Below are 27,938 nucleotides of genomic sequence, written 5' to 3' on the forward strand. Positions count from 1 at the left end.
GAGCTCGGAGCAAAGCCCAGGACAGGCCTCACCTCATTTCTTTCCTTGGTCACCAGCTGTTTACTAAACACCAACTTGGTGGCAGGCGCTGTGCTGGGCACCAGCGATCCAGGGACACAACTATAGAGTCCCCTCCCTCGCAGGGCTCACAGACGAGCGAGGAAGACAGGGATCAACAGTCACACGAAAAGAGGTTCACATGCCCCTAGAGAGGGTGCATTAGCAGGGCAGGGGAGCTCCGGCAGGAAGGTATTTGAGGTTCGTTTGAGACCTCCAAGGCAGGCAGGGGGAGAAGGGGAGGTGCCTCCAAGATAAAGGAACGTCCTCTTTCCCCGTCCAGGAAAACGCTTCGTTCGGACGGTGTTGGGCTGCGGCCGGCTCACCCGGGCTTGCGCCTGCTCCCTGTGAGCTTCTCTTCCCGGCTCACACTCAGTGAGGTCACACCGGTAGCTGGCACTTGGCCACGGTGGGAGTAGTCACATCATGGGAAGCAGCAAGTGCTACCAATCAAAACGCCTCTCTCTCTCTCTCTCTCTCTCTCTCTCTCTCTTTCTCTCTCTCTCTCGGAGAGCCGATTTTACCAAGACACCAGGGCTCCGCCTATTTCCACCTGCTTCGTCACTGTGGGTAGCACAGACCCTGCCCTTTTAACCAAATGCCTGATCCCCTTCCTGAGAAACTCCACCAAGAGCCTATTCCCAGGAAGGACTGTCAACAAGTGACTGGAGCCTCAGGGCTGTTTATCTCAGACCCTGGGCCATCTGGCTTCTCCTGGGATCCAGGACACCCCAGCAAGTTAATAGCAAGCAACTAGAAAGCAAGAAAGAGCCCATTCTTGTGGTCTTCGTCACGCCCCCTGCCATCTAATGATATTTTATCAACCACCCACGCCGGCCCAGCTCTGCATGAGACACTTGGCCAGGCAGATTTCAAGTCAGGCTTTGACCCCTCAGGAATTCGGGGCCTGGCCGAGGCTGCTAGGCCGACATTGTTCTTCCTTAACATAACTTGGGCTGCTCAGGACCCAAGAACCAGGGGCTGAAGGAGACTGAGAGCTGGTACCACTGCTCTTTCCCCTGGTCTGTTCCTGGGCACAGGAAACCCCGAGTGAGCAGAGAGAGGTCGGAGTTCACCATATAGGTGACATGGCCAAGTTTTAAACACAACTGATGCTGCCACCCCGGCGCCCTCACTGCCACGCCAGCCCTCTTGAGAGCTGCCAGAACAAAAAGTGGGTTCTGAGCAAGGCCGGGTGGGCGTCCCGGAGGGTGGGATTTGCTGGAGAAGCACCTTTGTTTCCCGGGCGTGTGTGCACCTGTGTGTGTGTGTGTGCGTGTGCGTGTGTGTGTGTGTGTGTGTGTGTGTTGTGTCTGCTGTGCGTGCAGAACACAGGGGACAAACGGTGCCTGTGGATGGTGGTGCAGGTGCATGTGAGGCGGACGGGGCTGTGCGATGGAGAATCCCAAAGGAAGAGACCGGCTGTGGCATCCGGTTGGGAAAAGAAGCTGGGCACTGGAGATGGAGGGAAGCCCCTTCCCACTGATCTCTCCCAGTTCCTGGGCAGGAGCCGGTAACTACCACAGCTGGTCCGTGCTGGGGAAGTACCCCAGGTGCTATGCAAGTACTTCCTTGACCTCTAATCTGACTCGAAAGCTCGGTGACACCAGGAAGTCTCCCGGCCAGGATTTGCTGTGAAAGCCGGGCCTGTGCACGCAGGGACTGAGTCCCGGGGAGAAGCCACCCAACATTATCTGCCCGGAGCCCCGCTCCAGGCAACACCGCCTGGGTTGACAGTGAGTCTCCAGAAGGCTTCCATTCAAAGCAAAGCCAAAAGTAATGAGGGCAGCATTACCTACTACTAACACCAGGTATTGGATTCACTTCTCAGAGGATCAGGCTGCACACCGAGGGAGAGAGGCCTCCGGAAGCGGGTGTGGGAGGGAGGCCAGCGGGGGGTGGGGGGTGGGGGGGGCTGCCAGGGTGGTGGGGAGGGGCTGCTGCTGGAGCACTTGCGTTTGTAGGTGCTGTGTGTTCAGAGTACGAGGGAGACCGCGAAGGAGAGGGTGGCTGGGATCGCAGAAGTGGTGGGGAAGGAGGTCGGCGCCAGCGGAGCCGCCCCAGTAACGCAGGAAAGGCAGGTGGATGTGAAGCCCCCAGCTGCCCTGCAGAGAAGCTACATCGGCTTCCCCCTCCCCCCGCCCCTGTAGCTTTCCTGACACTGCCTTGGGGCCCAAGGATGTCTAGTGGTGCTTCTGGCCACTCGAGGGTCCGGGCCCGGGTACCGCGAGTCAGAGAGGAAGTCCACAGGGGCCCTCTGACAAGCCACCGGTGGAGGGACAGCAGGCAGTCTCCGGTACGGTTGTGCAGGTTGTATCTTGTATGGCGTGTCTAGCCGAGGGAATGAGTGTGGACTCCGCGTACCCAGCCACCCCACTGGCCTGGGGCTGCCTGTGGAAGGGGCACCTTCTCCTAATTCACACAAAGGCTCCATATGGCCCCGCTGCAGCCTGATCCCGGGAAACCCCTCGGACCCCGCAGGGGAGGCCTCTGGAGAAGATGGAAAGTCCAGAGAAGGGGGAAGGCAGGTACCTCAGGGGACAGGGAAGGGGCCGCCTTTCTGGAAGGGAAAGGTGAAGACCAGTGTTGCTCACTTAATGACTCCTGGAGCCAGAATAGGCTTATCTGTTTACTCCGGCGAAATGCAGGCTGAAGGGTGGCTTATCCCCATTAACAAGGAAGTAGTTAAGTTGTTTATATTATTATGTTTATTGTCTAAATATTATTAAATAAAACATCTTCTTGCTGATAATTATCCGGAGATCACAGTGAACACGGGGCTCCTGCCAGCGGCAGGGATGCATTTCCAGTTACAGGGCGAGCCCCCTTCTCCGTGGTCAGATCCCAAAGTATGTGGGTGATCAACACAGTGGCATTGTGTCCTTGAGTGAGTCTTGTTTTCCATACGTGGGAGGAATTCCAGACTTGAGAATTCTGCATCCAGACTTCATAGATTTTTTTTTTTCTAATTGAGACGACATAACTGATGATAAAGAACAATGCTAGCCTGGCATCTAAGCTCCGAAAGGCTCTGGGTCAAAACCTGACCTCCGTAGGGATTGGACCAAATCCAACAGCAACTACTGTCTTCTCTTGTCAACCCGGACCCTGGGCTCCACGAGACCAACTTTCCGTTGGCTTCTGGAGTGTGGAAAGAGAGCTGCCCACTAACGCACTGTAGGATGGAACCACTCTCCAGGCTTATTGAAATCAGATGTCCAGCCCTCAGGGCTGCCCTGCAAACAGATGGTAACTCCACGCAAGCGCCACCACTTTGGAAAATTACAAGAGCCATGACTACATCTCCTCACTGCCATGTGAAACTCCATTTTTACCAACTGGGCAAGAAGAAAGGACTTCCCTTCTCTTAGCACACGCTTGGAGGGCCCAAGGCTGCGTCAAAAAGAAAGAAAAGAAAGTCCCTCTAGACAGCTAAAGTAGTACAAAAATGTGAATGCCATAGATGATTCTAGAAGATTGTGCCATAAATGTTAATATTAGTTATCTCTGAGTAGGTGGCTTTGGGACAGAAAACCAAGATGGCATATCTGGAGTTGCGCATACTTGTTCGAGAAAATTCCACTCAATCCCCAAAGAATTTTCCGAGGCTTCCTGGTTTGTTTGTTTGTTTTCTAATATGCAACGTCCTTCAAGATAAATGTAGCATAAAATTCTAGCGAGTTAATAAATGATTTCAATTGCTCTAAGAATTAGAAGTGTAAGTCATATTGACTTTTCTTTGAGATTTTCTAGGGTAAAACTATGTAATCCGGGTAAAACGTGAAGTTGGTGGGACTCTGTTGGTTATTTGGTTGATTTTTGACGTTTACCTAAGCAAATACATAAGTAGCCTCGGTTTCCTCCTCTGTGCACAAAGCAGACAACTGCACTCATACAACTACTCTGAGCATTGAGGGAGATGGTCTACTTAAAGTGTTTCTAATACATGGCACATACCAGGTATTTGGTAAAGTTTAGCTATCTTTAGCCATATATATGTATATACGAAAATTTCATTTGGATGAAAGGAATATACGTATTTCGTTTTAGTTTCCTTTTAAAGATGCTACCAAGAGCTGCGAAACATAAGTGAGCCAGAGAGCAGATATTGTTTCTTTTTCTGAATGTCTCTCATCTGGAACAGATGTGAGTGTAAAACGAATATCCAGAGCCCAGCTCGAGCCCTCCGGACTCCGTGTAATGCTTAATCTGGGGAGGCCAGAATTTAGGACCACAAGGAATCTTAGAGATGATCGATCCAGACCATTTTCCAAATGACACTGACTCCCCACTGATGCCTTGTACCACTAGGTAATATTGCACAGTGTTCAGCACAGCCCTGTGCGTGTATATGGTATATGGTCTTGGTATATGGTCTGCCGGTCCAGTTCAACAATGGTGCTTGGCTTCTGAGTTGCCAGGTACATACCCCTGCAGTGTAAGGGATAGGAAGCTAAATAAGACAGTCTCTGCTTTCAGGAAGCTTCCAAAGACAGACCGGGGAAGGCACAGCAGGGGGTGGCGGGGGGGGGGGGGTCTCAGAGAGGGGAGACTTGTTTAATTTCCTCTACAGAAGATTGAAGGTCAGAAATCAAATCACATAATAAACTTCAGTGCACTTCTCCAGGCTCCTTATCCCAGATGAGTTCCACAGCTAGATATTTCCAAAATGTACACTTACAGCCCTTGACGTCTCCTCTGAACTCCCGATTTCTGTGCCGGCTGCCCACTCAGACTTTCCACTTGTAGACCCCATAGGGATCTCAAGTGTAACATATCCAAACCGAAACTTTTGGTTCTGTCCTTCAAACCTGCTCCTTCCACAGTGTCTTCGGCCCAGTTGGCAGCTAAAACCTCGGAGCCATCCTCGATTCTCCTCTTCCTCACTCTCCCATCTCACAGTCCAGTAGGGAATCCTATTTGCCTCTCTCCTAACACACAGCTCACTCCCAGTGACCTCTCGCCGCCCCTACACCGTTATCCTAGCCCTGACCGTGAGTCACCACCTGTCACCCAGATGATGACAGGCACCACCTGAGCCGTCCGTCTTTCCACTTCTGCTCTTGTTTTCGACTTTGCAGGCTCAGCCAGAGTGCTCCTTTAAAACCTGAACACCTCAGCTCACTTTCCTGCTCGAAACCTTCGAATGGCTTCCTTTCTCCTTTAGAATTATGTCCAAAGCCTCACCAGGGTCCATAAAGTTCTAGAAAAGCTAGCCACAGTTGTGTCTCAGAGCTCATCCTCAGCATTCCGCTGAGGCAAACATTCCGCCCCTGCCACAGGGGCATGTTCACGGTTTTCTGCCAAGCACACTCCTGCCTCAGGACCTTTACACGGGCCATCCTCTCTGCCTGGAATGTTCTTCTCACATTTCTGCACAGCTCTCTCCCATACACACAGGTCCCTTTGTAAACTTCACCTCCTCAGAAAGACCTTCTCTGACCAAACTAGGACTTTCCTGACTTACAGTTCCCACGCCTTACCATGCATTGTTTTTTCCATCACTTACCACCAAGGGACATTTTATTGGCTGGTTTTTTTTTTTCTTAGTTCTCTGTCCACCCCTACTAGAATTTAAGCTCCCTGAGAGCAGAGAACTTTTCCACTCTGTTCACGACTGTATCGCCATACCTGAAGCAGCGCCTTGCCGGACAGTAGGTGCTCAGTATATATTTGCTGGTATATATTTGCTGCATCAGTGAATCCACAATATACTTTGTGTTTCTGTTTAGTTTGTGTACTTCTCTTCATGCCCCGACTAGACCAGCCTTATTCCCCTCTAATTCCTGCACTTCTAAGCATAGTGCGCCTGCATGGAACAGGTGCTCCTGACATGTTTGTTGAATTAAATGGAACAATTGCCAACCACTAGCCACAAATTATGTGACTTAAATCCAGTTCGTATCATCTCCAGGAGGCCTTTTGCCCAAAGGCTTTCTTAATTTTCCTGAGAGACGGTCCCGGTATTTCGTTAGAACTTGGGGCTCTGGGGGCCTGGGGGGCGGGGCAGGGGGGAGGTATGGCACAAATGGAGCTTTGTGCGATCGAGAAAACAGGGAGGTACAGACACAGCACAGCTCTTTGCAGCGACCTTTTGCCAGGCCTGAGCATTCAGAGCCAAGCTCTGGGGAAAGCAGCAGAAGCAAATGTGACCAAAGGGGCTGATTAGACCTGAGCCACTAGGGTCACGGGGTCCGTCTTGGAGGGGAAGGGTAAACCACACGGCCGCCACAGCACCATGCAGACAAACCTCGGTGAGTCAGACACACCAAGATTCGCGCTCCTGTCTTATCCTGCTACACTACTGCGGAAGCTGACAACTTCGTTCCTCGGCTTTGAAGTCTCTCCCATTTATTTGCGGTAGGGGACTGGGCCATTCCACAATGCCACCCTCAGGACCCATCCCCGGAGGCCCTGGTATGGGCGAGGCTGTGCTGTGATGAGTCCCCTTTCCCAATAACCAGCGCCTTTGGAAGGCATCCAGAAACAAAATTCAGGATTATAAGTTGGGATAGAACATGACACAATATACTAGGAATCGTTTTACAAATTTATCTTAAAATCAAAGCTACTTGAGAGAATGGATTTAGCTCTGCCTCGACTGTATCCTCAGGCTCAAATGTTTAAATAGAAATAATTCACAAAATGTGTCACTGCTTGTGTTTTTTCTCCTGGTGGGAGCAGAATGTTACTCAACCCTCCAGTTCACCGTCAATTATTTTTAAACTGCTTTGACTTTGAATAAAAACCCTTTGGGATCTGGAAGGCTTGTTTCCAAAGTTAATGAGAAGAGGAAAAACAACTATACATTTGAAAGGTATATTAAAGTAAAAAAAAAAAAAAAAAGGAAAAGCTTTAATAAGGTAAAGAAACTTAATATGCTAGGTATTTTTGCTCTTACCTTTTTAGTGGGTTGGTGCCCGTAAGTGATCCTTATCATTGGAAACTGTGCAAGGAAACCCACCAAAATGAAAGCAAGTGCAGATTTGCAGAGAAACAAACAGCAGCTGTCCCAAATCATCCAGGGCTCCAGGGCCAGCAATCTGCTGAGAATTTATCAAGTCCAATTGAGCAGTTCAGGGCAAAAGACATTTAAAAAATAAAAGTACAGGCCCATTGGGAATATTAAGAATAGATTCATCCAAATTTTTGAAAAATGTGCATCCAGGGCTCAAGCCATTACAACAAGCCAAAGCAAGACTTTATAAACCAGAGCTGCAAAGAGGTGACTTAGAAAAGCTACTGAAGGGCGGCGTAAAAAATAGCCTGGTCTTCCCTTCACATGGGCCTGGCTTAGAACAGCAGGACTTCCTTTTTGCTCTCTCTAGAAAACCTCCAAATCGCAATTTTCGAGGCTCCATTATACTGGTGATCACAGCATTGGTGAATTCAAGAAGCCATTTTCTTTGGATAGTTTAAGCTAATTATTCTCAAAGTGAATTTTTTGGCATATTGATTCAAATGTGTGTTACCAAATCTTCAGCCAAAAATGTTTCCATGATCAAGTAAGTTTGACCTCACAGAAGCGAATCCTTCTGGAGAGTCCCAGTGCATGCTGGCATATGTAATGCTTTGATAAAGAGAGCTGTTTCCAACCCAATAATTCCAAAATGCCTTTGACCATGGAACCCTTGTTTTACCAAACCTCTTTTGACATCCTAGGGGAGGGAACCCTGGTTTAGACATTCTTGTGACCCCAAGGCTGAGATCAAGGTCCACTTCTTACCAAGATCATTCATTCACCGATTAAGTGAACACTAATTTAATGGACTCTCCAGGTCAGACTCTGTCTGCACTCCAGGACAGTTACAAAGAAGAAAGTATCTACGTCCCTGCACTCCGGTCAATGTAATGGGAATGATAAATGTGACCAAATATGAACAATTTCATATGATACAGTCTTCTCTGCACCCCATTGCTGCTGACAGTCTATGTAGCACAATTTAGAACCCAGGTTATTCGCTAAATATTTCCTGTGCACTGGTCTTATCTCCTTCCCTGTGTTGTGTACTATTTGAAGGCAAAGCTCATGCTTTATACTTGTCTGTATTTATGGTACTGAGCATGGATTTGGACACATAGTAGGTCATCCAGTGAATACTAGTTGATTGATTAACTAGTTGATTTCATTAACCAAATGAAAACAAATAAAAAAGCCTAAACTAGATGATCCCTTAGTCCTTTTTAGTGTTGCAGAGTTTTTAAGAACATTTGTCAAATATTGGTACAACCCTATGCCTACAAAATTATGGTGAACCATAAAAATATTGAATAATTCATAGCTCTAGTTTTCCAGGAGCTATCTTAATGCCATAGAAGTATCAAAATTAATGTGTGCTACCCCTCCAAATAAGCAAGCCACAGCAAACTAAAGCCATTTACTCTCTGCTTATAGACACATCTTAAGTGTTAAAATTTAGTGCCTCGACCTTGTAATCGGAAAACAGCCAAGTTTCTGATTTTACATATGGGAATCCTGACACTCAAGTGAATGCTTAGCTATTCATTGTAGAATTTAATACAGATTAGGGTTAAGCCACAATTGGTAACACTTGGGGAATTGTTAATTTCTGGCTGGCAATTTCACTGTAAACTCCCTTCATAAATTTTAGATTTAAACTTGGCATTGTCATCTAGATTTTATGCACATTTATTTGATTTATGTATGCGGAGTGGTTCCTAATTGTATGATCAGTCAACAGACAGCACCTCGGATGCTTTATGTATTTCAGAATTGTTCAGAACCACAGAAACTTAATTTCGTAAGTGAACAAAGAAGTGAATGTAGTGGGGATAAGTTACACTGGGCTCTATTACGACATGGCACAGCTTCTCAACCTCAACACATTGTGGCCCATATGATTCCTTGTTGTGGCAGGTGGCCTTCTGCAAAATAGGCTGTGTAGCGGCATTCATGGCCTCTACCTACAAGATGCTAGCAGCCACCCCCCACCCCATTATGACACCGAAAATATCTCCATAGGTTGCCAAATGCCCCCTGGGATAGGGTTGGGGGTCAAAGTCACCCCTGCTTGAGAACCACCGATGATAAAAGAACCCCCTGGTGATTCAAGTCAGTTCTAGCTATTTTTCATTTTGCGGATTGTCCGTTGGTATGTGCCCAGAGCATGGAGACCAAGGCTCACTGTGCTTTGGAACTAGATGATTCCTTTTTTCTAGCCTGTGTGGCTTAGGAGAAGTTACCTGACCTCTCAGAGTCTCAGTTCCCTTGTCTGATGAATGTAAGTTAGCAGCATGCTGAAAAGCCCCTAGTATAATACCTGGCAAGTGGCAGGCATGTATTAAATGTCGGTAGCTCCCTTCCTCCTCCTCCCACGCCTCCCCCTCCTCCTCCTCCTTCTGCTCTTCCTCTTTCCCCAAAGTCAGGGGTGAACACAACCAAATGATGTGCACTACAAATAGCTTGGTGGTTTGTTTCGAATTCTTTCCTTCCACAGAACAGATAATCAGGAGCTGACATTTTATCCAAACCTTATGTGAGCTTTGGAGGATGGAACCGCCTAAGTCAGCAAGAGATAAAGGAGAATCTGAGTCCTCCTTTGCATCCATGCCCAAGAACTGCCAAATACAGGAATGTGTCCACACACATCGGAACCATTCATCCGTTTCTTATTCTCTGTTCGACGAGATAAAACTGTAACTTGAGTAAAGAAAGAGCCTGCTCACAGATTGAGCGTATCCCCAAGCTGCACCTACCCAAAGCCGTAGAATAAGCCTGGGGGCTCAGTCAGTGACACTGACAGCACCAGTCTAGAATGAAGAAGCCCAGACGAGCCACCATGGTGGGGGGGAGCGCTGACATGGGAGCATATCTGGTATCGCTCCACACCTGAAGGGTTTACAGAAAGAACACCTGGAAAGGTTTATGGAATTTATTCTCATTATACAGGCATTATAACAACATTACAAACCACTGGCAATATGGAGGAGAAGAGAAGGTGGTCCCCCAAAGTTCTCACACTCAGTGCGAATGTTCTCATTTTACATATTTACTTCTAGGCCTGGTTCCTTTGCACGTGTGATTTCCCTTGGCTGCAATGATTTCATGCATAGTCTTCTCTGACCTGTTTGCCCCCCATATTGTACTAGATACACAAGTGTTCCCCTTTGTTCTTTTGTGTATTTCTTTCGAGTGAGAGAGGGGGGCAGAGAGAGACATGGGGGAGAGAGGCAGAGAGATGGAGAGAGTGACAGAGAGAGAGAGAGAGAGAGAGAGAGAGAGAGAATCCCAAGCAGGCTCTGCCCACATGGGGCTCAAACTCATGAACAGCAAGATCATGACCTGAGCCAAAATCAAGAGTCAGACACTCAACCGACTGAGCCACCCAGGTGCCCCACCCTCTGTTCTTATTACTTTCAGTTTTCTTATTTAATGACTACTGAGACATTCTTTTTTTTTTTTAATGTTTTATTTATTTTCGAGACAGAGAGAGAGACAGAGCATGAGCAGGGGAGGGGCAAACAGAGAGGGAGACACAGAATCCGAAGCAGGCTCCAGGCTCTGAACTGTCAGCACAGAGCCCAACTTGGGGCTCAACTCACGAACCGCGAGATCATGACCTGAGCCGAAGTCAGATGCCCAACCGACTGAGCCACCTAGGCGCCCCACTACTGGGACATTCTTGGAAAAGGTTTTCCACGAAGTAACTAATTACCCCATTGCTGAAGAACACTTGGCTTCTGATGTTGCAATTATAAATCATTTAGAAAAAAAAATCATGAATAGAGCTTTTTCCCTTTTAGGATTACTTTCTTAGAATCAAGTCTCAAAGGTGGGATTCATAGGTAAAATCTGTGAACACTTCTCTGCAGTGTTAAATATGATTGTCCAAAATTTTAAATGCATCATTCTGATTATAAAAGCTATCAGTGGCGCACTGCAAAACATTCAGAAAATAGAGGAAAGTATACAAAAGAAAACAAAAATCATTCCTAATCCTTTAACCCAACTGCTGCTAACATGTGCTGCATTTCCTCCTAGTGTTTTCCGTGTCTGTCTTTAATATGTGCAACTATTTAAAATTAGTTTTGTGGTAATATTGTCAAGATAGGGCTTTCTGAAGAAGCAGTTATAGGTGGTTCTGGCCTCAACTAAGACGGTCAGAGGAGTAATTCAAGTTTTCAATATTCGAGTAATTTTCAGTATTCAAGTAATTCAATATTTAAGGGGTCTTGTTTGAGTGTGAAGGAGGCTCGGGGGTTACCATAATTGCTTCAGTACACCCGAAGCCTCCCCCACATCATCCACCTTTTGTGAAAGGCCATCTATCTGCCCTCCTTGCCAACCTTCCCTAGCATGGGCACTCCTATCAGACAAAGCCCTGACTGCTTTCGTGCAGGGGCTGTGGTCTAAAGTCAGTGTGGCATCGACTGATGAATGGACAAAGATGTGGTTGGAATATATAGGAACATATCTCATATATATGAATATATATGAACTTGGCAATGAGAAAGAATGAAATTCTGCCATTTGCAGCAACGTGGACGGAACTGGAAGGTATTATGCTGAGTGATATAAGTCAGTCAGAGAAGGACAGATATCATATGTTTGCATTCATATGTGGATCTTGAGAAACTTAACAGAAGACCATGGGGGGAAGAGAGGGGGAAAAATAGATACAAACAGAGAGGGAGGGAGGCAAACCTAAGAGACTCTTAAATACAGAGAACAAACAGGGTGGATATGGGGGGTGGGGGGGAGGGGAAAATGGGTGATGGGCATTGAGGAGGGCACTTGTTGGGATGAGCACTGGGTGTTGTAGGTAAGCCAATTTGACAATAAATTATATTTTACAAAAAAAATAAAGTCACTGTGGAAGAAATCTGTGAAGTATAGCCACATGAACCTTCAAAAACCCCTAAGGAAGGGGTCTCCTATGTTGGAGAATAACATAATGCCCCCAATAAGTCCAACCAGCTAGTTTTCCTCTGGTGTGAGAACAGATCCCTCTTCCTTTGGTTGAGCACCAGATGAAACAGTTGACTTGCAAAGGGGCCGTACTGTGTAAAACATACAAATCTCTGGGGCGCCTGGGTGGCTCAGTCAGTTGAGCGTCCAACTTCGGCTCAGGTCAAGATCTTGCAGTTCATGAGTTTGAGCCCCACATCGGGCTCACTGCTGTCAGATCCTCTGTCCTCCTCTCTCTCTGCCCCTCCCCCCTCTCAAAAATAAATAAACATTAAGAAAAAAAGCATACAAATCTCTGACAGTAAATTCACACACAGGCTCACAGAATGAGAGGTCACTGGGGACTGACACTGATGAAAGAATGGTCTCCATCTCGTGTGCTCATTGGGTGGGGCCATGTGAAGAATCACCCTCACTGGGAAAGGGTCATCTGTTCTCCCTCTTTCCTTCTTTCCTTCCTCCCTCCTCCTTTTATTTGTTCTAATTGCTTACAACTGAATCCACACAGGTTTCACGCTTTTGTAATGAGAGGCCATTACAGTTATTCAGCCTGCATTGAACACGGCTCTTGACAGGGAATTTACCTCAGCGGGTCACTCGTGTCTCCTGGCGCGATGGAGAGCAGCTCCTCGCTCCCTGCCCGCGAAATCCTTCCTGAATTTGTAACATCTCTAATTCCTCCAGTCATTTTTGTTCTGGAGTGGTTTCCAGTTGCCTCGCCTTCCTGGTTTGCCTTGAATGCTTGCTGCGCCCAGGAGAGGAGGGACTGTGGGTCCCCTCAGTTCGTTGGTGGCCTAAGCAGCAGTAACAGGGCAATGGCAGGGCGTGAGCGGAATGACTCTGGTTCCTCTCTGCACCTCTCGCTCCAGCAGCCCGATTTCCAGATTTGTGGATGGCACCTGGGGAAGCAATGATGCAAGCCCATGTGAAATCCAAGTACATCACCAGTTGTCTGTGTTTGGATTTGGTTCGGGGTTTTATTAATGACAGAGGATTTGATTAAACAAAGTTTCCACTATAACCAGCTCCAGCTGGATCTAAGCATCAATGGGAAGCCCCAATTCCCCTGATATTGTCCTCTCGCCCTTCTCCCTCACAATTTCTTTTCCAAGTCATTTGCTCTGAATCTGATAATGGTGAGGTCATCCAATCTCATTTATTTTAAGGGCCAGTCTGGCACGCCCAGCACGACGGCCCTGTGATGAAGGATTTTGTGTGGAAGATGTTGTGTACCCTGGGATGTGGCCTCATCCTACCCTATGGAATGAAATCACTGGGTCATTCTGCCAAGGCAATGTTATCATTGGGTTTGGGCTCACATTTGGAAGTTTTCCAGCAAAAATCCTATTGTAATAGACTGTTAATTGAAACACCGTCAGGATTATCTTGTAAGGTTACCAGAAGCCAGTTTGATGAAATCTGGGTTCTTTGGGGGGACTTGCTAATTAGAAATGGCTCTGATTACCTGTTGCTTGGATTTTTTTCTCTAGGGTGAGGAGTGTGAATCTGCTTGTGATTTGGCCGGGGATTTCTTCCACCTCACTACAGCTGAGCCTGAGGCCATCTTGAATGCGTTCTGTCTGTCTCTCTCTTTCTTCCATTGCTTGCCCTCTCTGGTTCCTCTCCCAGGCTACTCTCCCTCTCCTTGCTGTTGCTGTTTTGCCCTTTGGGTCTCCCTCTTCACCCTCCTTCTGTGTTGCCCACTCCCCTCCTCTCCTGATTGCTTTTTGCTATACAGTTGACCCTTGAACTGCACAGATCCACTTATACATGGATTTTTTTTTTATAAACACAGTATGGTACTGTAAATGTATTTTCTCTTCCTTATGATTTTCTTTTGTTTTTTAAGTTTATTTATTTACTTTGAGAGAGGGCGAGAATCCCAAGCAGGCTTCATGCTGTCAGTGCAGAGCCCGACACGGAACTGATCTCAAAATCCATGAGATCACGACCTGAGCCAATACCGAGAGTCAGACGCTTAACCGACTGAGCCACCCAGATGCCCCAGTCTTCCTTAGGATTTTCTTGACTACAATCTCTTTTCTCTAACTTACTTCATTGTAAGAATACAGTACGTGATACATGTAACGTACAAAATATGTGGTAGTTGACTGTTGATGTTATCGGTAAGGCTTCTGGTCAAGAGTAGGCTGTTAGTAGTTAAGTTCTGGGGGGTCAAAATTCCGTGTGGATCTTCAGCTGCACAAGGGGCCCTCGTGCCCCACGATGTTCAAAGGTTGGCTGTAGTTAGTTCTCTCTTTCTCACCCTGCGTCTTCAGTTCCCCTCCACAATGACATCAGGTTTCCTCAGGGTAGGGCGAATCCCAGCCCACTTGTGCCAATTTGTCCCACTGTCTGCAGGTGTTTGGCTGGTCTGATACCATCTGTTCAGGACTCATCTATTCATGCCGCAAACACCCTTCAGGCTCCCAGCTGATGGGAAATGAGAAAGGCGTTTTCTCCCTCTGTCCCTGACCTGGGCTCGGCCCCAGGTTGGCCCCTAATTGGAAACAGCAGGTCCAGCACCAGAGCCAGGGCCATCCCCGTGCCAGCATTATTCAGATCCCCCATGGTGCCCTGTGGGGACTGGGCCAAGCCACTTAATTCATGGCCAGTGTGGGCCTTTCTAATGTGTCTGCCAAAATGTCACTGTCAGCCTATAGGTGACAGCCATTGCTCATTGGTGAAGAGCCTTCCTGTGATTTGCACTTTCCTGCTCATGCTATTCTTGAGAAGTTAAAAGAAGACAGAGACCCTGTGTCTTTTCAAGAGGGTCTCTGGAGGCAGTGGGCTGGTGAGCTAAAGAGACTATCAGATTTTCACTCTAGAGCTTAAGATGGAACCCCCGCTCGGCTGCACACATAGCAACAAGATTCCCAATAGGTATCCTGTTTTATCCTAGTGAGAGATTCTCACTCGCCCAGGAAAAACCATTTCACCTGCTAACAGTGAAAACAGCCATGTCTGCCTAAAAACAAAACAAAACAAAACAAAACACAAAAACACTGGTGGTAACTCAACCTCCTCTTCTTTGCCTTTTGATTGACTCCTGTTGTAAGAAGTACTCACTGCTGACAGCATGAAGCCTGGACAATTGAACCCTGATTGAGTAATTCACACAGTTCTGGGAAATAAAGTCAACAATTCACAGACTGAATCCACTTCTGAATGCTCATTCACCAAGGACCCTTGATATTCGATCTCTTTGCATTTCTGTTCAGTGTTTATTACTTTCCACCCATCCCTCAAACCAAAGTCATAGGTTGGTAATTTCTTGTTTTAGAAAGTGACAAACAGAGCAGGCAGAGAAAACACTGTATATTTTGGACTAAAAATGAAATCATTAGGGTAAGTTTCTATTCTTGGCGACTGGAATTTTACTCTGGTTCTGATTAAGCTCCACAACGATATTATATTCGATGTTTTCCTGTAAATGTATGAGATGGTTTTCTATTGCATGTCCATGAATGGAAATATTAACAGACTCCACTTGGCTCCATTGGCCTCTGGCTTGGTCTTCACACCCAAAAAGCCAACTAATAGAGAATCACATCCCAGCCCAGAGTGAGTAGTTCTTGTCCTGCCTGTGGTTTTTGTTCATGGTCTCACAATGAAGTGTAAATCTCAAACAAAATATATGAAAGTAAGTGCAATAACTTCATTCCAATGTCCGTAAATTACTCAGGAAGAAACGGCTGCCTACTCCAAGCATCTATCTTCTGTGCCTACATTTCTGTCAATAGTGGGTCTTTTCTGAGTCTATTTCTTGGTGGTTATTTTCGTGAGGCGGGAGTATGGTCTATGCGTTCTCTCAAGTTTGTAAACAAGGAGAGTCTCGTGACAGAGAAGTGGAGAAGTCAAGGTATTTTATAATTGGAAAATTATAGATATCAGCACTAGATTTTTAAAAGCAGTTAGGTAAATTTGAGAATGAAAAATATGTGGGAAATAATAGAATAGCTACATTCCACCTGTCCATTACCCATGTCGCAGAAGCAGAAATCGACCCTCAGTCCAGAAGCCAGAGGATGAAGCTATTGCCCCTTTGGATGGTCAGACTTGTGAGCAATCTAGAGTAGGTGTGGAGGAGGGGATCCCAGAGCAAGAGGGCCGGGCTCTTGTCCATAACACCATCCCCTAAGCAGGGTCACCTTGCACTTCTCCACCTCATGCTGAGTTGGAAGTTACCTTATCTGTACGATGGGGATAATACTGACCTCAGAGGTTTTTAATAGGTATTTTAGAAGTTAATCTATAGAAAACCCTTAGTAGAGTGGCACATAATACACAATAAATGTCATATATTATCGGTGGTAGCAGTTATACTCACTTCTGGCCCACAGTTTACGCCAGTGAAGGGCTTGACATATTTTAATACATCATATTACATTACATTTAATTTTACACCTAACATATAGGCAGTGCTATCTTTATTGATGCCTCTCAGACAGCCTAAGAGAGAGGCCTAAGGGGAATCTTCGGGGGTATTTCTATCCCACCCTTGCCTTTTCTCCCCACAAAGCCCAGACTCAGATTTCCAGTATTGGTGTGCTCACCCTTGTGGCCGAGGAAGAAGCATGGCAGGGAGTTGGCCAAGCTTCTTCCTGGTCCAGCTGATGGGCCTCTTCTCATTCTGGCACAGAAGGGCCAGGAGAGAGCCATACATGGGCCCGCAGGGAACTCCCCTCTTACAAGTGGGAGCCAATCACCTCTATGGAATCAAACTAGTCAGAGGAATACCTCCTTCTGGAGGCTGCTGGGAGGGGTCATGGAGGCCTGCATGGGCCTAAACACAAAGTCCACTTGGCTTCAAATGTGAAGAAATAGAAAAACTCAAAGATGGCTAGCAACAATTGTACACTTATCCTTAACACATTGCATTAGACATATGGAAGCACCCGCCTCATTTTGGAGGGCCAAGGTACATAACTCCTTATTTACCTTTGTGAATTTGTGTGTGTGTGTGTGTGTGTGTGTGTGTGTGTATAATGTCATTGTGACAATCATAGATCTTCCTCTTTTGATATAATTTTATCAAGGTCTAAACTGAATAATGTTGTCATCTACATTATTAGAAAAGCAAAGGTAACAGCAACAGCAAGACAAACAAGAAAATCTCAGGAGAGGGAAGGGGAAAAAAGCAGTTTCCAGAATAGGTGCTGGAAAACAGTATAATAGAAGAGATGGGAAAGCAGGAATATTGATTTCTAGACGTGGCTCTATTCACCACTCCATTGGAAGCAATATAGACCTAAACAATTCATTTAACAACTCTGGAGAGAATAAATGACCCCCGGGTGTGGCTCTCTTCTGGTTCTGCTGGTTTTCTTGACAGCCTAAGAGGAGATCTTGGGGGAACATTGGCAAGACTTCCCTGACTCCAGAAAGTCCTTGGAGTCCTCTGGTGGTGGTGCTGGTGGTGGTGGTGGTGGCGACGGTGGTGAGGAGGTGTTGGGGAAAATGATGGTAGTGATGATAGGATGGTGGTGGTCATGGTGATGGTGGAGCTGGTGGTGGAAATGTTGGTGGAGGCGGCGATGGCGGTAAGGGTAGCGGTCACGGTGTTGGAGGTAATGGCGGTGGAGTTGGTGGTGGAACTGTTGGTGGAGGCGGCGATGGCGGTAAGGGTAACGGTCACGGTGTTGGAGGTAATGGCGGTGGAGCTGGTGGTGGAAATGTTGGTGGAGGCGGCGATGGCGGTAAGGGTAGCGGTCACGGTGTTGGAGGTAATGGCGGTGGAGTTGGTGGTGGAACTGTTGGTGGAGGCGGCGATGGCGGTAAGGGTAGCGGTCACGGTGTTGGAGGTAATGGCGGTGGAGCTGGTGGTGGGAATGTTGGTGGAGGCGGCGATGGCGGTAAGGGTAGCGGTCACGGTGTTGGAGGTAATGGCGGTGGAGCTGGTGGTGGAAATGTTGGTGGAGGCGGCGATGGCGGTAAGGGTAGCGGTCACGGTGTTGGAGGTAATGGCGGTGGAGCTGGTGGTGGGAATGTTGGTGGAGGAGGCGATGGCAATAAGGGTAGTGGTCCTGGTGATGGAGGAGGAGCTGGTCATGGTGATGATGGTGGTGGGGAGAGTGGTGGTGGAGGAGGTTGGAGAGAATGCCGCTGTGCTCCACAGGTCTGAATAAGAGACATGACTGGGGCAAATGCCGTGATGGGTTTGAGAAAGGGGCAGATCGAGAGGTGGACAATTAGGCACTAGGACTTCACGGGCCCAAGTGCACATTACTGTAACTACAACACACGTCTTTCGAGGCCATTCCTCTCTCAGGGACGATGCAAGCACCACAAACATGCTCAGGCAGATACACACTGTTCCACCGGTTGTAAATTGGGGGCGGGGGGGGGGGGTTGTTGACACTTTTTTGTTTTCGTTTTAAATTTTCATTTTGCTTTTTTATCCTAAAAACAAAGGTATGAATCTGTATTTGGGGAATATGGAGATCAGGTCTGTGGAAAGAAGGAAAAGTAGAACAGCTCAAAAGGAAGCGGGGACTGCCGGTGGACACAATTCAGGCAAGGGGAGAGCCCTTCTTACAGCAAACCGCAGTCTGGCTAAGGCAGAGCTGGAAACTGAGGTTAATGCCCGATTCCACAGGGTGGGGGAGGCGCCTTAGGACAGAGGTGCGACTGGAGCCAGGCCCAGTCTAGGCTGTGGCCCAGAGGGAGCCGGGACAGTCAATCAAGTGCCCTCCTTTCTGAGGACACGGCGTGACATGGACTGGACATGGTGAACGAGCCCCTGGAAGGTCTTAGGGGTGCAGCTCCCTTCGCAGACAGAGGCCTGGTGCCAGGAACTCGGCCGATTCAGAAAGAAAGGAGCGAAATCCTGACAAATGGTTTTCATTATCATCACGCAGCCTCCACCCTCGTTCTGTGTGTGTATGCTCTGTGTTTTTCTTTCTTTCTTTTTCATCCTTTCATGGGTCATAACTAAACAGCGAGGTGACTGCCATCCCACTGGATTGCACAATGGCACCAGTGGCTGGGTTGGAGCATAGCTTTCCCCAAGTAAATTCTGGACGAGAAAAATGAGCATGCTGGGAGTGAGGAATTTGTTCTGCACGACACCTATGTGTGCTCTTTCCTGCTGCTAATGGAGGCGGGATGAGGGTCCGCTGAGAGCTAAGACAGTTCTTCAGCAGTGCACCTGTCAGCCTACCAATGGGGCATTCTCCTTAAATGAAGCCTCGCCATAGCGAAATGGGGGGCTTCCCCAGGTATCCAGGAATATAAATTGGGACCACTTGTTATTTCCCAATGTAATACGAAATCATGATTTACTTTGAATAAACTGGTGCAGCCGTGGGAAGAGTTGTCGATTCTGTTGAATACACACTCGTTAAGTGCCTACCCTGGGACAGCCCATGGTCAGAAAAGCACCTAAGACCTCAAGAAGTCAACAGTCAAGCAGCTGCCTGAATTTGTCCCCAGTGCCTGGATAGTGGAGCGTGAATCTGACCATGAGGATACCTCCGTGTCGTATTCTACTTGTGATCCACGCTCCCTGTAAGGCAGCAACTACCCTAAGTAAAGATGCTGTTAACTCTGCGGGGCCTGGCACATTTTCGTGATGGCCAAAGAGCGAGCGGGCACTGTGCTCCCCAAATGCAGTCAAAGCTGGAGCAGCTTCCTCCCTCCGACTGCCACGTGGCTGAGGAAAATGGATCATTCCAAAAGCGCACGTTTCAGTTCGTTACTCAGCATTTTCGCTGGGAAGCGATTGCAGATAATTGTCCTGCAGCTGCAGACGGGGCCACTGAGCCTGTGCGTGGCCAGCCATTCCGTCCAAGACTGGGACAAAAAGCAGGGTTCTTCCTGCCAGAGACAGCCAGGTGGGGACGCGAGATGGACATGAGGCGTCGCTTTCAGTTCTGCACCCAGCCTGCCACTAACTGATTACCTGATTCTAGCTGAATGTCTTCAGTGGTATTCATAAGAATAGCTACGATGCTAGCTAATAGCCAGGTGCCAAGCACTGGGCTAAATGCTTATTTTATTTAAGCCTCTCAATGACCCGGTGTGGAAGATAGAGTTACTGTAATTTTTGAGAGGAGACCCCGAGGCACAGAGAGGTTAAGGCACTTGCCAAAGGTCACACAGCTGGTAAGTGGTAGGTCTAAAATACAGCCAACCCCAGGCTTCAGGGCATCCGTTGGCCAGCTTGTCAAGGGAAGCACCTGGACTGCAGAATCACCAGTGGCCCTTTCTCTACAGCTCTAACAGTCTATCATTAAGATAACAATTGAGAGTCTAAAATAAGGTCATGTATAGTTCTTTGGATCTTAAACATCCAGACTTACCTCTTTAGAAACCACGGGATGAGCTTCTGGTGTCTGTGCGTGTGTAGGTACTTTGTGTGTGCACACACGTGTGCCCATGTGTGGTGAGCGAGCGGGAGAAACCGTCTGCCCTCATCTTTGGGATTTCTAATTACCCACAGTGTTCCGGGTCCCTGGAGACAGAGGTGCGCTGTGGGTCTCTTGTGAGCTCCGGACTGAAATGCACCAGTGCGGAGTTTTTCTTTTGTTCATGATGTCATGGTCAAATAAAACCTAAAAAAGAAACACTAGAAGACTGGGAATGTTCTGAAATATAATTATATGTGAGTCAAGTGACTTTAGAAGGGGCAGCAGGTTTTCATCTCCCCTGACCTTTTTCCTAACATAATGAAAGAGCTAGATGGAACTCCTTCAAATAAGCTGAAAAAGGCCCATCAAATAGCCCCTCATTACAGTTAACCACCCTAGTGATGTTCCGACATCCCCCATCAGGCATGTATGTGTGGTACGAGCCTTCTCGGGACTGGGATAGTTAAAGCCACACACAGGAAGTAGCTAAAACAGCATAAAGCCCCCAGACAAACACACACGTGGAAATCAATTCTTCCTTCCCAGTTCTTCTCTTAGCCTCGGGTTACCCACGATTTGCATGTGCTGCATGCCTGGGCAGAGCTGGGCTGAGCTACCTCTCTCGTGCCTTGAGTCAGATTTTCTGGGTGTGAAATCAGTGAACAAGCCAGGAAATGTCAGCACGGAAGAGCGAAGGAGCAGGAGACACGGTGGCAGCTGTCACTCCAGGGTGTTGTGGTGTGGGAAGGTGGCCAACCCATCTTTGGGACTCAGTTTCCCCTTGTGATGTGTTTGGTGCTGGCTACCTGTGATCCAGGTTTTCGTGGATGCAGGGGGATTGAGGTGCGGCAGTTTTTGCTGTGAGACTGAAGTCCAGCTGCTCAAACAGAAGTGGCCTTGAACATACTTATGGACAAGTGTGTCTCAGGGACAAGTGTGAGTGTCTCATGGACAGTGAGGGTGTCTCAGGGACAAGTGTGGGTGTCTCGGGGACAAGTGTGGGTGTCTCATGAACAAGCATGGGTGCCTCATGGACAAATGTGTCTTGGGGACAAGTGTTAGTGTCTCAGGGACAAGTGTGAGTGTCTCATGGACAGTGAGGGTGTCTTAGGGACAAATGTGGGTGTCTCAGGGACAAGTGTGGGTGACATTTTACCAGGATGCTTACATTCACGTCCCATAGCTCATCCCTTATCCCTCACCAATTGAAAGATGGCCTGCCTGCCTTTTTAAAAGCCCTAGAATGTTCTGTGTCTGTTAGGCCAGGATATTTGCCGGTCTGTTACAAGACTATAGATCTTTAGCTTGTCTTTATTTCTGAAGTTCCATCTGAATTGCATTATAGACTTATGTGCTGTAACGTTGCTTGACCTATTGCTCGGAAAACATACCACACACTGAGAGGAAAAGGCTAGCTCAAGAGGAGTTGAGGACATTTAATCCTATAAAGCAAATAGAAGAGTGAGACTTGAATCTGAGCTGTCGCTCACTGACAATGTTTTGTTTTCGTTCACGCGTTCCCTCCCAGGTGGCCACCCGAGGTCTGCAGTGGGTGAGAGACCTCTCTAGGTGCCAGGATTCTCGAAAGCAACCTTTGGCTCCAACCAGCCTGAGAGTCCTTTTTCCCCCAATACTTCTGTCTGCTCTTAGTCCCAAGTATGGGAACGGCAGGCAGGGAAAGGCCAAAAGCAGAGCTGAAATGAATCTTTTTCTTGTGGTTTAAGGATCAGCCAGTTGGAACCAAGGAGATGTTTTCTTAGGGTTGCAGAGAAGTTTGAAAGCATATTGGATTGTTTTTGGCACTGAAGCATAGATTATAGATATATCATTAGTATTGCTAAGCTGATGGGCTATAGTACAAGAACTGCTATTTAGAAGTGCATTCTTGCAAAAGTACGCTGCCCTCAGCTCTGCATTTAGATGTCTTATCTCCTACCACCATGTTGACGTTGTAATAACCCACGCTATGAAAACCTCTCTGCGGTGTGGGCATTGCACAGCTCATGAATCTAGGCAGGTAAATACCACGCGGACTGTGGCCAGCCGCACACACCAAGAGGCCTTGCACATGCATAGCAAATGCTCTTTGGTTCTGAAGTTCAAGGTCAGCCAACCTTGGTGGTTTCTTCCTTAAGCTGCCTGTCTCTCTGGAGAAATGCTAGGGTTTTGTAATTTACCTCAGAATCTCCCAAAGAGCCAGAGGCCCATTTCTCTTTTAGAAAAATGTGGCAGGACTCTTTAGAATTGTTAGCATTGAATACTTTCAGTCAAAAAGAATAGCAGTTTTGCTGAACTTTAACGTCTTCCTAAGTCCTTGGTGCCAGATGTACGATTTTCCTATTGGACTTGCCAAAACCACTAAATAGTTAAAACACATCAAATCATCTCTAAATGGTCAAATTGAATCCCCTCCCCACCGCCACCCAAACAAGAACTCTTAGTCAGCAAACCTCATGGTTGTATTCCATACTAGAAAATTTCTGATTAGGCTAAAAATTAGGAAAACAGACTTACAACGCGAAAGACTCCAAATTTCCTTTTTGTGTGCAGGCGTAGAGCAAGAACCACCAGAGAAAAGGAGAGAATCAAGGGAGAACAGTCATAATGATGACAATCACAGAGAGAGCACCAACAGTGATTATTATCATGCCCGCAACTACATGTTCTTAATGCCCAACATCCCCCGTGAGTTTCCCCAACACAGGCCTCTGGCAGGTGGAAGCTAGGGGAAAGGAGACTGTAGTTCATGCCAGGGGCTCTGGCACCTTTGATGTGGCAGAAACTGCTCTTGGGACCAGCCGTCGCTTCTGAGCACGTGCGAGGAACCGTCCAAGAGTTCTTTGTGGTCGAGCATCCCCAAATCTTTGGTATTAAAAATGCCAGCAAATAATCCTTGGGCTTAATAAGAAGCTAACCGTAACTCCAACCATCAAACAACATGTTAAGTGGCTTGCAAGGAGTAAAGAGGAGACCTTCCAATTCACATATGTCAATTATGTCTAGATACTTGGCAGGGCAGAGGGTGGTGAGAAGGGGCTCACATCCCCCAGAGAGTCTGGACACTGTATTCTTGTTGCCTCAAAGTGACCATACCTCAGAAAACTTTACGTTTTCTGAGCTATATTAATTTCCTCATAATTTCTCTTAATTGCTAGCTCATCAAAGCCAATGTCAAGCTTCCTGTTCATCCTGTATGACAGTTGTTCTCAGCCCTTTTCCTTGAGATCACCTTGAGAGCTTCACAAAATACTGATCCCCAGGCAGCACTCCAAAACGGTTGAGTTGGGGGGTACCTGGGTGGCTCAGTCGGTTAAGCATCTGACTTTGGCTCAGGTCATAATCTCACGGTTCACGAGTTTGAGACCCGCATCGGGCTTGCTGCTGTCAGCGTGGAGCCCACTCTGTCCTCATCTCTCTGTGCTCCTCCCCTGCTTGCTCTCTCTCTCTCTCTCTCAAAAAATAAATAAACATTAAAAAAAAAAACAGTTAAGTTGGAATTTCTGGAGATGGGACAGGTGTCAGGACTTTGTAAACCTCCTCAGGTGGTTCTAGTGTTCAGCCTGGGTGGAAGGTCACTGCTGCAGAGGATTGGGGAGGGGGGGGAGAGCAGCAGAATGGGGGAGCTAGGAGGTAGATGAAATCTTCCACAAAGTTCGAGCATGGAGAACTTCGCAGGATGCTGATTGACATTTAGCAGGTTGCAATCGCTATAGCTGATGCCCCTCACTCCCCAGTAACTCTCCAGCAGAGGCATGGGTTCCTCCAATTGTATATTAATTGGGTTTTCAACAGTGTGCATTCCTCTAAGCTTCTTGGCTAAAATTGACCAAAATATCACTGAGACCTTAAGAAAGTGAAGGGGTCACTGACACAGGCATCAACAGAGAGAGCCATACAAATAGGCTAAACCTCAGGAGGTCCTCAGGAGAACCTCTAATTCTAGCTGACTCGAGGCTGGTTGTTCTGGGGTTCTGGACCCCGTGGTCATGGGGGTCCAGACATAACGTGGTCTAGACATAACGTGGACTATAATATGGAAAGTTCCATCAAGCAGGTCGCCCAGTGCAGTAGACTTCCTCTGGGTTGGCTCTCTCTTGGCCCTGGCTCCCTCACCCCATGGGTGATTCTCAAGCTTAGGTGTGCACAGAACCACCTGAGGGGTTAAAACACAGATGGCCGGGTCTCACTCAGCATTGCTAGGTCTATGATGGGGCCGAAGCATTTGCATGTCTAAGAAGTTCCAAGACATTGCTGATACTACCATGGCTCCCACTTTGAGAATCACTGCTTTATTTTTTTTTTTTTAATTTTTTTTTCAACGTTTATTTATTTTTGGGACAGAGAGAGACAGAGCATGAACGGGGGAGGGGCAGAGAGAGAGGGAGACACAGAATCGGAAACAGGCTCCAGGCTCTGAGCCATCAGCCCAGAGCCTGACGCGGGGCTCGAACTCACGGACCTCGAGATCGTGACCTGGCTGAAGTCGGACGCTTAACCAACTGTGCCACCCAGGCGCCCCGAGAATCACTGCTTTAAACAGGGGGCCCTGGACAGACCAGGGTTGTCCTGGTCTAGAAGAAGTACCCTAGACTTCAAGAGCATTCCATCATGCCCTGTAAGAAGGAATAGAACACGGGTCTGCAATGAGCTTGGCTTTATTTTCATGCATTTGTAAAAGGGTGAGAGCCATCTGATTTAGTGATTACCTCATGAGAACGGACAGCATTTTAAAATAGATATGCACTGGGGTTGGTTGCCCCTAATATCTTTGCATCAGAAATCGGGGATATTTAAATCAGATTTAATTTTACAGCCCCAACCCTCACTAGCATAAGACTAAAAACAATGATAGCAGTTTCTGTGAAAATCATTTAGGGGTGCCTGGGTGGCTCGGTCGGTTAAGCATCATGACTCAGGTCATGATCTTGAGGTATGTGGGTTTGAGCCCTGCATCGGGCTCTGTGCTGATAGCTCGGAGCCTGGAGCCTGCTTCATTCTGTGTCTCCCTCTCTCTCTGCCCCTCCCCTTCTCACGCTCTGCCTTTCTCTCAAAAATAAACATTAAAAATTTAAAAAAAAATCATTTAGTGTTTCAGTATTCTTGACAGTGAATTGTCCTCTCCAAAAGCAAACTACTTATACCTATGCTGATCGAGAGAAGGTCAAAAGCATAGGAGATGTGAGACGGGGTCTCAAATATAGCGCTCAGGCATCTAGATGTGATTGGCAGGTGACCCTGGTGCACCAGGGTGGCTTGGCCCAGGTTGCATCCATAGGGCCAGGGAAATTTTTGTGATAGGTCTAGGGAAAATCCCCAAGAAGGCAGCTCTGCCCAGAATTTGGGGGATTTTTTATGAAGATCGACCTTCTCTCTCCTTCTTGCCATCTAAACTGGAGGCCATCCTGGCTTGTAGTAGAATATCCAGAATATTTCTAGTGAAAGTCACTCTTACTTCCCTGGGTGGAAAGTGGAGGCCTTTTCTGTCATACAGGAAGTTACAGTCAGTGGGCAGGCCACTGTGGTGTGCTCCCCAAGCTCACAGGCACCTACCAATATATACGGCCCATCACCGCTTCTTACACCCAACCTGAAACCCCGTCTTGAGCTGTGTTGAACCTCCAGCTAATTTTTTTTTTTAATTTTTATTTATTTTTGAGAGAGAGCATGAGCAGGGGAGGGGCAGAGAGACACACACACACACAGAATCCAAAGCAGGCTCCAGGCTCTGAGCTGTCAGCACAGAGCCCAACGTGGGGCTCGAATTCATGGACCGTGAGATCGTGACCTAAGCTGAAGTTCCTCCTTCCACAAGGTTTCCATATCATGTCACATACACATCATACCTGTCACACTGTGCTTTAAATGCGTGTTCATATGCTTGCTTTTCCGCATCTCTAGATTATTTGCTCTTAGAAGTTAAGTCATATTCTTCTTTGTGTCCTTAGCACAAAGAAGCACAGAGCGGCTGGCACAGGGCCTGCGAGTTTTATTTAATTAACAGGAAAAAAAAAATGAGTTCTAGTGTTGGGGTGGGGGAAAGCATTGCTTAAGAATCCAGGAGGGATACGGGCCCCAAAATGTTAACTGAGCTCGGAGAACTACAGATGATCAGAGCTGGAGACCTTAGCTATCACAGCAGTTCGCCGTCAGGACAAGGAAGCCCAGAGATGCTTAAGGATACTAAGTGATTTACCTGGGAATCAGAGGGAACTGGACCCAGATGCAGCTCTGTGGGCTCCACTAGTGGTCAGTCAGTGTTGGCCAAATGGCCAGCTGAACAATTTGTGGACTGGATCCAGACCCTCTTTCCTGGGAGCGATGGAAGGCCCCACAATGCCCACCTCTTAACCCTGGGAACACGTCATGCTCCTCCAGGGCTAAACCCAACCCTGAGAGAGCGTGACTGTGTACTTTGCCACGGAATCTAACCCTTTAAAAGGGCGTTCGGGTAAATTTCCATCTCTAGACCTGAACCCCAACTGAGTATTGGAAGGTTTTTCTGGTGCTTCCGCGGCAAGAAGGATATTTTGAGCTGAGTGGGTGAGGAAGAGGAATGAAAGCACCTCGGTCCTTAATTTCATGACATCTAGTAGCGGGAAAACCACTCCAGATGCTCTCTCTAACCCCCTGTCCCATGCCACCTCCTCTATGTGAGTAGCGACTTGATGGCTTCCTTGACATTTGCTTCTATAGTACAAGATGAGAGGGGGTTGAAGGAGGATGAGTGGTGGGGTCCACACTGGAAAAAAAAAACATGATGGGGCAAAGGGGTTGGGGAATTGGAGAGAATATAAACAGGAAAGCTACAGATATCATTCTTGAATTTTTTTTTTTTAGTGGGGGGGGGGGTACCTCAACCCTACAAGTTCTACGATGGACATAATAGTTCATTCATTCATTAAAAATGTGATGCCACTCTCTTGCTTAAAGCCCTCCACTGCCCCTCCCCGTTACCCCTAGGATAAAGCCATAGCTCCAGCTATGTCCTTGCAGACCTGGTTCCTTCTGCCTCTCCATTTCATTTCCCTACACGTTCAGCAACTTTGACCTGTTCTACCTCACAGCCTTTGCACTTGCCATTCCTTCTGACTTGCAAGTTTTCTCCCTCATTCCTTTTCATCCTTCCGATCTCAACCTGAACACCATTTCCTCCAAGCACTCTTCACTGAGCAGCCTGTCTACAGGATGACCTCATTCCACCTTGCAGTCAGTCACCACCCTCTGTCATCTTGCCTTGTTTATTTCCTCCGTGACATGAAAAGAATCAGAAGGTACCTTGTTTGTTTACATAAGACTGTGAGCTCCATAGGAGCAGCGACCTGTGTGTCTTATTCAGTGCTGGATCCCCAGCACCTAGATCAGTGCTTGGCATGGAGCACGTGCTCAGGAAATATTGTTGAATGTATGAAGGAAGCACCTACATGTATGAAGTTTATAGAAGGGAGAGGAGAAGAGAACCCTTCCACTGTTCCTAGGAACCACAACCTAAACCTGAAGAGCATTTTTTTCACACTGTATCATCTATATATCTTCTGATTGATAAATTTTGACTTTTGGCTTGGTTCTCTGAGAGCCACAACCTAATTCGATAAGAGTTTTCT

The 27,938-nt window shown here is 47.3% G+C and overlaps 1 protein-coding gene across 2 annotated transcripts in view; it reads left to right on the top strand.

Moving 5' to 3' along the window:
* Positions 1–27,938, top strand: part of NGF (nerve growth factor) — a 53,592-nt gene that overhangs the window by 16,524 nt on the left and 9,130 nt on the right. The window contains exon 1 of one of the 2 annotated variants that reach the window (XM_047873760.1): positions 27,499–27,608. The exons of the other annotated variant lie outside the window; for it this stretch is intronic. Within the exon in view, the coding sequence (XP_047729716.1) occupies positions 27,523–27,608 (86 nt within the window). The 5' untranslated portion in view covers positions 27,499–27,522. Of the gene's footprint in view, positions 1–27,498; positions 27,609–27,938 lie in introns of those variants that run through there. 2 annotated transcript variants of the gene reach the window in all.

The sequence above is a fragment of the Prionailurus viverrinus genome, chromosome C1 (genome assembly GCF_022837055.1).
Source record: "Prionailurus viverrinus isolate Anna chromosome C1, UM_Priviv_1.0, whole genome shotgun sequence".
Taxonomy (NCBI): Eukaryota; Metazoa; Chordata; class Mammalia; order Carnivora; family Felidae; genus Prionailurus; species Prionailurus viverrinus.